At 39.7% G+C, this 13,647-nt stretch overlaps 1 protein-coding gene across 1 annotated transcript in view; it reads right to left on the reverse strand.

Moving 5' to 3' along the window:
- Positions 1-204: 204 nt before the first annotated feature.
- LOC101546692 (E3 ubiquitin-protein ligase TRIM38-like) overlaps positions 205-13,647 on the reverse strand; it is a 30,974-nt gene continuing 17,531 nt past the window's right edge. Inside the window, exons 8-13 of the mRNA XM_055124309.1 lie at positions 10,316-10,731; positions 7,463-7,558; positions 5,798-6,028; positions 4,646-4,668; positions 4,437-4,549; positions 205-707 (exon numbers count right to left, since the gene is read on the reverse strand). Of these exons, the coding sequence (XP_054980284.1) occupies positions 205-707; positions 4,437-4,549; positions 4,646-4,668; positions 5,798-6,028; positions 7,463-7,558; positions 10,316-10,731 (1,382 nt within the window). The remainder of the gene's footprint in view (positions 708-4,436; positions 4,550-4,645; positions 4,669-5,797; positions 6,029-7,462; positions 7,559-10,315; positions 10,732-13,647) is intronic.

Raw genomic sequence — 13,647 nt, forward strand, 5'->3', positions numbered from 1 at the left:
AATATATTAGGGATATACTAAGCTTATCATCTGTGTAGGTTATGGGAAACCGTGCAGAAAGCAACCAAAATTTCTACAGTCAAGAATTTGAATACGTTTCCTTTGAACCCGATATAAACATAAGGGTATTATGCTCTTTTTCTACAAATATCTGTCACTGTCACATAAATCTTTTTTTATAATTTTTTTTTTAAAACTGGGTGATTATGTGCTCAGATGAGAACCTTCACCAATGCAGAAATAAGGCCTGATAGGCTCGGAGAAAGAGGCCTTTGGGAAAGTGAAGATGTGGGAGTCAGCATCCAAGTTGTAAAAGGACACAAGTCCGGCCTCATAGTCCACAAAAACGCTTAAAAAGCCAACATTCTGCAGAGAAAGAGGCGTTAGGGGAGATGTAAGGGCTACATAATCATTAACTTTGCATTGTCTGATGGCCCAGAATCCAGACTCAGGATCCCGTCTCATGGCACTGTCTCTTGGCACATTTTCCAGACAAACTCCTACATCCCACTCAGATCCTTGTGAAAACAATACTCTAAAGAAATGTTTTCCTGAGGTGAGGGTCTCACATCCCAGGACACAGGGTAAGTCTTTAAACCTAGCAGGAGTCTCATGCTTCACTTGGGGAAATCCTCGAGTCACCTGCTTTTTTTTCTCATTCACAAGTAGCTCCTTGTGTGCTGTATCTGGATCCAGAGTAACAACAACTGCAAACAAAATAATGAATTATAAAACAAGAGAAAACAAAATGATACAGTTACTTCATACATAGTGCTCAGTATATTCCATATATTATCAGCCCGTACTCAGAAAAAGAACACTTTTTCTGACAGCCATTATTGTCCTTTTACCAAAATTTGTTATAAAAAGTAAAATAGAGGGGCAGGAGTGATAGCACAGCAGGTGGGGCATTTGCCTTGCACGCGGCTGACCCGGGTTCAATTCCCAGCATCCCATACATTCCCCTGAGCACCTCCAGGAGTTATTCCTGAGAGCAGAGACAGGAGTAACCCCTGTGCATCGCCAAGTGTGACCCAAAAAGAAAAAAAAAAGTAAAATATAAATCATACCAGTCACAAAGGACTATGGGGAATATTGAAGAACTAATACGATTAATACTGGGCAGGACTGTCATTATGAGGCTTTGTAAAATATCTGGTAATAGCCGCAATATAAGACTAAGGCTCTAAGTACTCTCCTTTTTCATTCAACACTATTTCTATCTTTCTCACACTAATATAAGCCAAAGACCAGAATATATTTGTTCACTTCTCTCTCTCAGGCCACTCTCTCTCCTGTTCTTCAGATCCCTCCACCTGTATTTGAGGCCCAGCGTGGTGAGGACTTCCTGACTCTCTCCACTCTTGTTGCTTTAGTGTTCCTGAGTCATTGTCCAAATCTGCTCTTTGTTTAGCTCACTTATTAAACTCTCCTCAGTGAGTTCTAAACAGGGGCTGGTGGAACACATTTGGCATTTTATTTATAAAACTTTGAATGGTTAAAAAAAAAACAGACCTTGTTTGAAAACCCATCAAAAATTGGGCAATAAAAAAAATAAAAGAAAATAAAAGAAAAAGGGGAAGAAGGAGATGTACAGACAGTTCCTCAAAAGGGACATGCAGATGACCAGTACGGATATGAAAAATGTTCTCCATCACTTACAATAGGGAAAATTCATATCAAAATAGCAACAAGATATCACCTCACACCAGGGAGACTGGCACACACCAAAAAGACCTAATCAAGCAATACTGACCAGATGTGGGAAAAGGAAACTTCATCCACTGTTGGTAGTAGCTGTCTTGCTTCAACGATTTTAGAAAATGGGGAAATATCAAAAAATAAGAACTGAGCTTCCATAGGACACAGTCATTACACTTCTGAACACCTACCCCAAAGGCCCAAAAATGCTATTGAAAACACATTTGCACTCCTATGTTGATTGCAGCACTAGTAATAATACTGAACATCTGGAAAAAACTCAAGTTTCTAAGAACAGATAACTGAATAAAGAGAGTAGTGTGTATATATACAACAGAATGCTATTCAGCTCTAAGATTTAATTATGCAACTTTCATAGAGAGAAGTCAGCCAGAAGGTGAAAGACAGAAATAGAATAATTCCTCTCGTATATGGAATATAAAGAAACTTTGTAAGGCATTATCAAATGGGCAAAAACAACAGAATCTGTGGACTGAGCTACATAACCATGCTCACCATGGTGGAGATATGAATAGATGGAGTTTGAGGGAAGTACCTTTTTAAAGCAGGGAATGGTCGAGGGAAATGGACATTTTGGTGGGCTGTGGGGAGTTGAAATGTTGTATGCTTGCAATTCTATAATTGATAGAAAAAATGACAATGAGTAAAATAAAATTTAAAAAATGAGTAAAATGCACAGAATAGATATGTATGCATGGTAATTGAAGTAGTACATCAAATATGTTCCTTCAATACATATTATATGAATATTTATAACCGGGGCTGAAATGATAGTACTGTGAGTAGGATGCTTTTGCAAGAGGCTGGCCTGGGTTTAATCCCTGGCCTCTCAAAAGGTTGCCTGAGTTCATTCAGGAGTGATCCCTGAGCTTAGAGCCAAAAGAGAAAAAAACATTTTTTTTAGAAAACAAAAAGAAAATATGTAAAACAAAATGCTAATACATAATGAAAATACTGGAATGGCTTTATTTCAGCTACAGAAAGGGTGCAATATTGTCATCAACAGATCTGATTGAACACTGGTTGGAGTAATGAAGAAAAACAGTATCTACATAGATACACTTAACAGGATGCAACTCACTTTGTAGATGAAGAGGTGTGAATTATAAGAAGCTTTTCCCTCACCTAAATAGCAACTGCCTCCATCATCACCCCAGTTATGGGATAATGCTGTCATAGTATAGAAGCATTACATTTTCTTGTGCGAAACATGTGCAGCATAGCATGTCTTTGAATTCAGAATATTTTTCTTGTCATAAATGTAAACAATGTCTCTGTATACTAAACATGTGGACACACCTAGTGCTAAGTCAGTGCTCATCCCAACAGCACTCCCAAAACTAAACTAAGTGGAATAAATAAAGACAAAATACTGTCAACAGAACAATTTAGTTTTCATCACTGAGGCTGGCAGACTAACAGTGACTGTAATAACCCCCCCTCTATTGCCAACTTTGTATAACTACTTTCAGGACCAGAGAACAATCATGTTACATTGGATTTATCCAGTAAAAATGATGGGGTTCCACACTTATTATTATAATTTATTGTGGCAATGTTAATAATGGCATTTCAGATTCGTCCTAGAGACACTTGCTTTTTGACCTCACTTTGAAGAAACAATTGACCATGTGGGTAGACTCATGCATAAGGACTTGAGAGTTTTCGTTAGGATACACAGGAAGGCATCCAGCCTGCAATCAGCAGAGATACTGCCCAAGGTCCAGCAGGCATCAAAAAGTGAATTGTGTCAACAGTCACAAAGATCCTGGGTGTGGAATGTATTAGTTTGAGGTGAAAACACAGGCTAGCAATCGTGTTTATTGAAGCTTTGCTAGACTTCATTTTGAGGATTCCTTTGAGCTGTAGTCGGTTTACTGAAATCTGTGAGTTCTTGTGTTCTTATTTCAGTGGTGGTGGTGGGAGTGGGGGATTGACGCCACAGTTGGTGGTGTTATAGACTTATTCCTAACTTGACACTTATTGACCAATCAGGACAGAACTCAGGGACCATATCGAATGCCAAGGATCTACCCCGGTTGGCTGTATGCAAGGGAAAAACTCTATATGCAATACTATGCTCACAACTGACACTGCACTATTTTTAATCACTAGATATTCATTAAATTAAAACTGAAGTTTTTCATAGTGGTTGTTATGTTATAGACTAACAAATCGCAAAAATATCTTTGTTTCCAGTGTTTTCTTAAGAAGATGCAGTTGTAAATTATTATGAAAATAAAGCAATTATGGAAAAAATGAAGAAACATACAGCGAGTTTTTGACTAGGTAGCACTTGGTTTTCAAATGGTTCAAACATTTATTGTGTTATGTGGGGTAGCCCTAAAACCACTGGCAGCATAGTCAGTCCTCACCTACCTTTCTGCAATTACTCTGGGATTTGAATGTCATAAATATAATCATTATGTCTCAATTCCTATTCTCTATGCTTTGTGTAATTAATAATTTCTTAAAAAATTTGTCAAAGTGTACTGAGTGTTACCTGTTATTATTTTATTTTTTACATAGGACAGATGTAAAGGTCATTTTTCTGGAGGACATAACTAGTGAACCGTAGAGAAAGAGCTGAAGAGTCATCAAGAAAAACAATGCTCTAGCCAGAACCTGTCAAGGAAAGAGCAGTAAAATGTGTTGCCCAGTATTCCAGTATTCTTCCCACCTCTATTATTTAGGGAATTTTAGATGTCACATACCATTATCAGTCTCAAACAATTTTATAAATTGACTTAAAATGCTATCAATATCAGGCATCGCTTGAATGTCCAAAGAGACATCCTCTGGTGCATTTAACTTCATAGCAGAAGTCCTGGATAAGAAAAGTCCATAAATTTCATCAGAATAACATTCTGTTGGAATCAATAGAGCTACCATCACTGCGTCACTGAATTCAAAGGGCACTCACCTGTCCAAAGTGTCTCTCACATCCTATAGAGCAAAAAAGATAGATGTTGGTGTGGAAATATTATTATTTCATAGAACTTTGGTGGCTGGTTGTTTCTTTATAATTATGCAAGGAGTAAATACAATATTTCTACTCCTATGAATTAATGAATTTCAAGGGAATAATTCTGATTCCAATTTTCTAGCATAACACTCTTCAGCGTTTTCACATCTGTGGGCCAACACCTGTCTGCATATCATTTCAGAGACTAGCAGTTATAAACACTGCAATAGACCATTGATATTCAACTTCCTTCCCTTGTTTACTTTCAGCAGTACATGCGCAATGTTCGAGAGAAACACCAGCCCAGTATAATACCATGACCATATCTGATCAACCACAGAGCATGTTTTCTTACTTTAGGAACATGGGGAGTTTTTACTTCTACCACCACGGATCTGTGAGCTGTTTGGAGGAAGATCAGGTATTGTCTCAAACTTGCTCATTTAGCACTGTTTTCATTTAGTGAACAAATTTCTTCTGAAGAGGTCATAGTGGACATTGTTTGTCATAAAGGTCCTTACAGACGAATTCACGTAGAGCCCTGGACACTGACACACTAAGGTGGTGGCAGCAGGTTTGCAGTGAGGTGGAAGGTCTTGCTTTGCCACATCAATCCTTAATGAAAATAGAATAAGGAGTTCCAGGCATTTATTATAGTGTAGGAGATCCTTACTATAGCTGAAAAATCAAGCCTCATAGTATTCATTTGAACAAGATAGAGGAGCAAATCAAGGGGAAAGTTTATCAATCATTTTGGTGTCGTTTTTTAGCTCTCAAGTGTCGATAGGAATAACTTTGAGGACATCATTTGACGCTAGAAAATCTGCAAATTAGACTGAGGCCAACAGATGCCTACCCAAATTCTCTCATGGTTCTTAGAGCTGCCATATCTATCCAAGGGGGCATTTTACACAAAGACACCCTACAGACTAGTGAAGGACATTCATATATAGGAATGTGTATCTAAAGGGAGCATTCATTTAAATCCTCCACACTTCTGTACATTTTTGAGAAAGAAGGCTTCAGGCAATTTCTCCAAATTCCTCACCAGTTTCTCTAAAACCCCAGGAACTAACGCCTTCATCTATTCCTCCACGTGCACAGTCTCACCTGCAGTAACTCCTGGGCTGAGCCCTGACATCTCCTCTCCAGTTCCAGGATGAGTTTGTTCAGTTCCTGGCTTTGCTTCTCTAGCTGGGCTTTACTGTCCTGCAGTTTCTTCAGCACTTGCTCTTTTTCATTCTCCAGTCTCCAGAGATAAGATTTCTCTTCCATGTGTAGGATCATGTGAAAAACCTTAAAATAAGACTCGATGCAATATTTTTTATCCATAATTTCACGCTAGAATGAAGAAAGCATATTCAAGTAACGGGGGAATGTATCTCTTTAGATAAATGAACCATGAAAGTAAAATAGTTTTATTCACTTAGAATTAAAATGCACTTTTATGAGACAGAAAAGTTAACTCTCAGGGGTTTGGGTTTCTCTACATGTTATTTGGATATCGTATCCTCCCACTTCCCATGCCTGTTAACTTGAGAGTAGCAGGAATACCCTCTGTGAGTTCAAATTCAAAATTCACAAAAGAGATCACGCCATAGGTTTGGAAACACAATCTCAAAATCAGTGTCCTAATATGAAACTGACACCCAAGGACAGTACACACAAGGGCCCAGAATTTTGCTCCATAGTTGGAAGCCTGTCTCATGAGCTGGGAGAGAAGGCAGCTGGAATAGTGAAGGGATCACTAAGACAATGATGGTCGGATGAATTGTTCAGGATTGGAGATGTGTGATGAAGTATATAAAGGACTAAATGTGACAGCCTCTAAGTATCTGTATTGCAAACTAATATGCCAAAAAGGAGAGAGAGAGAGTATGGGGGAAATTGTCTACCATAGGGGGAGAGGGGTGGTTAGAAAGGTCGGGGGTATACTGGGGACATTGGTGGTGGGGAATGTGTACTGGTGGAGGGATGGGTGTTTGATCATTGCATGACTGAAATTCAAACATGAATGCTTTGCAACAGTATCTCACAGTGATTCAATTAAAAATGTCCTGTGAAATTTCTGTACAGACTTTTGGATTACATCAATGTTGTCAGAAGAGCACTGAGTTTCTCTCTTGGGCATTCTGGTCAATCATAGAAATAGACATTAGTCTGCCCTTGCAGATGATTTTGCCTTTTTTTCTGCTTATTCTCATGAATTTTTTTTCTTTTGGGCCACACCTGGCAATGCTCAGGGGTTACTCCTGGCTCTGCACTCAGGAATTACTCATGGCAGTGCTCGGGGGACCATATGGGATGCTGGGAATTGAACCAGGGCTGGCCGCATGCAAGGCAAACGCCCTACCCACTGTGCTATCACTCCAGTCTGATTCTCATTAATTTTTTGAATATGAATCCCACTTGAGAGATCCTGTTCCTCACAATACTGACTTCTATGGAAATTACATGCCAGACACTACATTGTGCTAAATTTCTGAGTGGTTGGTCTATAGGAAGATAATTTGAGATGTTTAAAGCTCGTAAACAAGTCAAGATGAATCTAAGTAATGACACTACTTCTTTATCTAACTGATATTGCTGAAATGTCAAAGGAACAGGAGCTCAATTCTCATATTTAGCCAATGAAGAGCATTAAAACAAATAATTTGTGATTTATTGATTTAGTCTAGATGAATGATATTAAAGCCTCCCCTTTTTTGCCTAATCCTTCTATATTTTTAGGTCTTATGGCAAACATGTCTGAGGTCAATAAACTCAAATTCTTACCTGAAATTTTGATATTTGCTTTTTTATGTTCCATTGCCAGTCTTGATTTTGTTCTTCTAGTTTCCTCAGGTATGTCATAGATTCCTGGAAGTTTTCCTGAAGGAAAATTGTTTGATGAATTTTTACGAATTAGGCAATATTTCATTATATATGTGAATTTTTTATTATATGTGAACACAGATTTTTGAACATAAAATAATATTGGAAAATTATACATTCCTTATACTTTCAAGGATACATATGGAGGGATTTGTAAATAGCTAAAAAACCTGAGAGAGAAGTGTCTCGTGGACAGAATGGTTGAAAGGCAGAGGGAGAGAAACTGGCAACATTGGACAATGGTGACTGGAAATATATAGGAGTGGAAGGGATGGATGTTGTAATGTTGTATGGCTCAAACCCAGTTATAAATAACCTTATATAACTGTGTATCTCTTAGTGCTTCAGTGAACAAAACAGTTCTAAAAATTTGATCTGAACAACCTGACCAATTGGTAAGGTTATTAATATAGTTTTTCTATTTTAGAAACAGGTTCATATGATGAACCATAGCCTAAGGTATACAATGCTGCATTCACCTAGTGAACACTGTACAAACAACAAGAATATAATAATGTATAATAATATTTTCTATAGTATTGTTTAAATCCAGAAAGCAATAGCAGATTATTGATTACTTAGCATTTTTTTTCTTTTTGGGTCACATAACACTGGTGATGCTGATGCTCATGGGTTACTCCTGGTTCTGCACTCAGGAATTATCCCTGGCGGTACTCAGGGGACCATATGGGATGTTGGGAATTGAACCCGGGTTGGCCGCGTGCAAGGCAAATGCCCTACCTGCTATACTCTTGCTCCAGCCCCGATAACTTGATATTTTTTGTGTATTAGCGTGTATGATTGGATCAGGACTGGGCCTCTTCTGCCCCGATTCCCCATTTTCCAGTAGCCTGGTGGTCATACCCAGGGACTGCCCACAGCTCCGTGTAATCCCACCGACGGCCAACATCCAGAGACTATAAAACCAAGTTCCCGGAAGAGAACGACAGAGTCTCTTGCCCCCGCGCCTGGCTGTCTTCCCTGGGGCCCCTCAGAGGAGCTGGGTTTCAGTTTCCCTCCCTGCTCCGAGTAGAGCTCCCATGGTCAAAGACCTCCAGAACCTAGCCACAGCCATACTCAAGGCCCCTCTCCACATGTTCCGACGAGCCTCACGCATGAAGGAACCAGCAGAAGAACCCAGGTATGTGGAACCCGGGGCTGAGATCTCCAAGCCTGCTCGGATCAGGACTGGGTCTCTTCCACCAGACTCCCCATTTTTCAGTAGCAAGGCAGTCACACCCAGGGACTCTCCCCGGCTCTGTGTAATCCCACCAACAGCCAACATCCAGAGACTATAAAACCAAGCTCCCAGACATCTTATAGCCTAGTTCTCCTTCTGGGAGAAACTGGCAAGCTACCGAGAGTTTCCTGCCCAAATGGGAGAGCCTTGCAAACTCCTCATGACGTATTCAGTAACAATGATGGGTCTCATTCCCCTGACCCTGAAAGAGCTTCCAATAGGGCACTATTAGAAAAAAACAAATAAAGAGAGTCTTCTAAAATCTCAGGTTTAGGATGAATGGGACATTACTGAGACCACTCGAGAAATTTGACTATCAGTGGGATTATGATGATAATGATGATGATGAGTATGTATAAGTAAAAGTAGTCCAAGTGCCACTATAGTTTTTTGAAAGAATCCAAGGACAGATGGAGAGATAATACAGGATTTAAGGTGCTTGCTATGTAAAAGCATACCTGTTCCAATTCTGCCTATGGTTTCCCAAGCACAGCTGTGAATGAACCCTGAGAATGGAGCCAGGAGGGAGCCCTGAGCACCTCTGGGATTGGTTCCCAATTCCAACCCCAATGGAAGAGTCAACGAGACAAATGAATGTCAATGAGAGAGCGCATGCTTTGATGAGGATTCTCAGTTTGATCTCCAGAACCATATTTTCTCTGATTGCCAACAGGTACGGTATAGCTATTCCTGAACATGGCCAGGTATGGACCCAGTGGCCCACAACACTGCAGGGACCTAGCACTGAACAGTCAGGCCTCTGGGTCTTGTGTCACAAGGAATGACCACTGGATCACAGGACACTGCTAGTAAAACACTCTTGGAAAAAAAGAAAGAAGAGCTGTAATATCTAATGAAAAAACTCATTATGCAAACAATTTTAAAATATGTAGTACCAGTATCAAACTTTTAAATTATTTTTCAAATTACTTTCTCCCATTTTAGAAGCACACTATTAAGGTTAACCAAGTTTCTATCTTAAAAGTACTAATCAGTTATTTTCTTGCTTTACAAAGTCAGTATATTACTTTGTCTGGGAATATAGGTATACCTATCAGTTGTTCAATGCTTTCAAAAGGTTTATGAAATTTTTTTTCCAAGAAACACTGTTGTTTGGCCATGGGACAGGATATAAATGTCCATGGAGATTATGACAACACTGTGTATATGCATTAATCGATTTTCTCGAGTGGGCACCAATAATGTCTCCATCGTGAGATTTGTTGTTACTGTTTTTGGTATATTGAATACGCCATGGGTAGCTTGCCAGGCTCTGCCGTGGGAGCAAGATTCTCTCAGTAGCTTGCCAGGCTCTCTGAGAGGGGTAGAGGAATTATGCATTAACATGCCTCTATATATGTACATATTAGATGGTCAGCCATTATAAAGTTTATCTAAAGATTAGAGTGATGAAAGCTTAATCATCATCCTGGGATTCAGACTAAATTATTTCAGGTGGTCCATGGACGCAAAGAGGAATGGGTCCTTGGTGAAGCACTCTGGCCAGTACTCACCTTGTAGCCCTGACAGGCATCTGCAGCAAGGACCGTGGTGTGCCCTTTGTGCTGTGGTGTCTGCTCGCAAAACCAGCAGATGAGCTGACCATCATCTTCACAGAACAGGAAGAGCTTCTCTCCATGTTCTTCACACAGATGTTCCTGCTCCATCTTCTTAATGGTGTCAATGATGCTTTCTAGCTGCTTACTGGGCCGGATGCTCTCCCTTCGAAACTGTGCCCTACATACAGGACAATGGAAGTTTCCCTGCGAAGGTGACTTCTGTTGCTGGTTCTCAAGATTTTTCATTATGCAAGAATGGCAGTAGATGTGCCCACAGTCTATGATCACTGGCTCAGTCATCAGGTCCAGGCAGATGGGGCAGGTGGCTTCCTCCCTCATGGTGAGAGCTGTGCCCCAGGCCATGGTTTTTCCTGGAAATCTTTAATACTGAAAATAGAGGAAAAGATCAAGCAGATGGGATTTTTCTCTAACTGACAGAAAGAGTCACCTGAGCCTGATGAGACTGACGCTTTCAGAGCATTTAGTTGTGTGTGTAATACAGTAGTACTATCCCAAGTGTTTTAGAATAAAATCCCATCCACTTGATCTCTACTTCTATTTCCCTTGTGGTCAGAGCTGTGCCTGAGGCCATGTTTTTCCTGGAAATCTTTAATACTGAAAATAGAAGTAGAGATCAAGCAGATGGGATTTTATTCTAAGTGACGGAAATACATGTCACCTGAGCCTGATGGGACTGATACTTTCAGATCATGCATTGGGTGTGGAATAAGTAGTACTATCACAAGTGTTGTAGATCAGATTACTGCCACTGTCTTCCCATTTGCTCAAGCAAGCACCAGTAATGTCTCCATCATGAGACTTGTTGTTACTGTTTTTGGCATATCAAATACGCCATGGGGAGCTTGCCAGTCTCTGCTGTGCAGGCGGGATATTCTCTGTAGCTTGCCAGTCTCTCCAAGAGGAGGAATCGAACCCAGGTCGGCCACCTGCAAGGCAAATGCCCTACCTGCTGTGCTATTGCTTCAGCCCAGCTTAGATTAAATTTTATATATTTAAATTTAATGTCTCATTGTAACTAGATGCATTTCATTTCTTAGTTGCTCTAGGTGCTGGTGTAACTTACAGTTCAGGAAGAGAAAAGACCATAACTACAGAAATTATTTCTGAATCAAATCTGAGAAAAAGAAGCCAGAAATTATTTCTCACACAAATTACAGGTGAACAGAAAGAATATTAGGAAGATTTAAAATAATTTACCAATGGGCTAACCATCACAAATACTTTGTTTCTGATTAATTGCTGGTAACTATAGAAGCAACACTTAAGAATTAGAGCTATCAATGAAAATTATTGATATTCTTCATTTGGCCAATGAAAATTTGACCAATCATTCATATTTGACCAAGAAAAATTCCTCAGTGCACTGTATCTACCCCTCCCTCCAAAGAACAATAATATCAGTTCAATGAAGCCCAGACAGTTCCCTAGAGAGTGACACTGAAAACTAATAGGCAACTGATATGTCCATTCTGTCATTCTCCCTGATCTGAGGGATGGAAAATTGATCTGAAGGGAGGATAAGAGTAGTTTCTAGATCAGAGCTTCTGAAGCCCCAGAGAAAATGAACCTGCAATTGCAAGACTGCCTAATAAGAGCTCATATTCAAGTGACTTTAGCAATGTAGGAGTAAAGTGGGTGAAAGAAATTTGCCCTGCCAGGAATGATTCCTGAATGCAGAACCAGAAATAAGCCCTCTGTCCTAAAAAGAAAAATCAAAATTAAAAAGTCAATGGCTGGGTTGGAGCAATAGCACAGCGGGTAGGGCGTTTGCCTTGCACGCGGCCGACCCGGGTTCGATTCCCAGCATCCCATATGGTCCCCTGAGCACCGCCAGGAGTGATTCCTGAGTGCAGAGCCAAGAGTAACACCTGTGCATCACCAGGTGTGACCCAAAAAGCAGAATAAAAATAAAAATAAAAAGTCAATGGCAATTTAATGAAGCCACCAGAAGTTCAAAATTCTTCCATTATGACAATATCTGACAACACGTATGCAGGCCTAGAAATTCAAGCCAAGACACTGTGGAGAATATTTACATACAACCTCTTCCCAAAAGACACCCAGGGCTCTTGCTCCTCTGGAGAAGCTCACAATCTCTTTTGAACATGTTACCCTTTCTTTCTCTTCCCTTATAATGAAATAAATTTATGTTAAAAGAAACAAAAAAATCTTGATATAGTCTCTAACCACTTGTCAATAAATTCATTCAATATTACCAAGTGTTTCTCGTCTCAGAGACAGATGTTTTGCATGTGTAAATCATAAATTTTTATATCACTTCACTAAACAGGTTTTAAAAGTGAGCAAAATGACTTTAAACGTTTCTCACAGACATAAGACTAGATAATTTTTAAAAATAGGCAAAAAGCCTGTGCAGATGCTTCACAAAGACACAATTCCCCATACCTGTTAAAATATCAACATAATTTATTATTAGAGAAGTCAAAATTCAAATAATGATATACAACATGGCCTAGAGAAAAAGGTCTTATTCTCATGCATAATTTAAAAGTTGACAATAGCATATACCCACATTAGTTTTTCTTATCATATTTATTGCATAGTAACATCACAAGCAGCTTTTCTAAAATGCTAGATTACAACTTAGAGACATATACGTTATATGATATATGATTTATTTTAAAATATATATTCATGAAATCTAAGACATCCAAGAATATTATCAAGGCTGTGCCTTCTAAGTGCTAGATGGAAGGATCCCAAGAAAGGGGTAGAGTGCATCATGCCTTCTAGTTTTTCCATTTTTTATCTCTGTATACGTCACTTTCTCTGTCTGTCTGTCTGTCTGTCTGTCTGTCTGTCCGTGTCTCTCTCTCTCTCTCTCTCTCTCTCTCTCTCTCTCTCTCTCTCTCTCTCTCTCTCTCTCTCTCACACACACACACACACACACACACACACACATGCACACATACACACAATCCTTAGGCTCACTAGGCAAACATTGGCCTTACATTTTCACTCTCTACCCCAAACACTCACATTTTCGCTGTCAGTCTACTCAGTAGCATCTATTTACTGAGAACTTGACAAGGAAGTTCACTGGATTAAACTCGAGAGTGAAACTGCTGTGGGTTCAGATGTGAAGCGAAACTGCTGTGGGGTTCAGCTTCCTTATTCCCTTATTCCCACACATTTCAGTTCACCTTCTCTGGCTGGATGGGAACTCAGGGCAAGTCAGGGCAAACCACTGAGTATTGCCAGGTGTGGCCCAAAAACCGACCAAACAAATCAACCAACAAAACCCC

This window comes from Sorex araneus, chromosome 2 (genome assembly GCF_027595985.1).
Source record: "Sorex araneus isolate mSorAra2 chromosome 2, mSorAra2.pri, whole genome shotgun sequence".
Classification (NCBI taxonomy): Eukaryota; Metazoa; Chordata; class Mammalia; order Eulipotyphla; family Soricidae; genus Sorex; species Sorex araneus.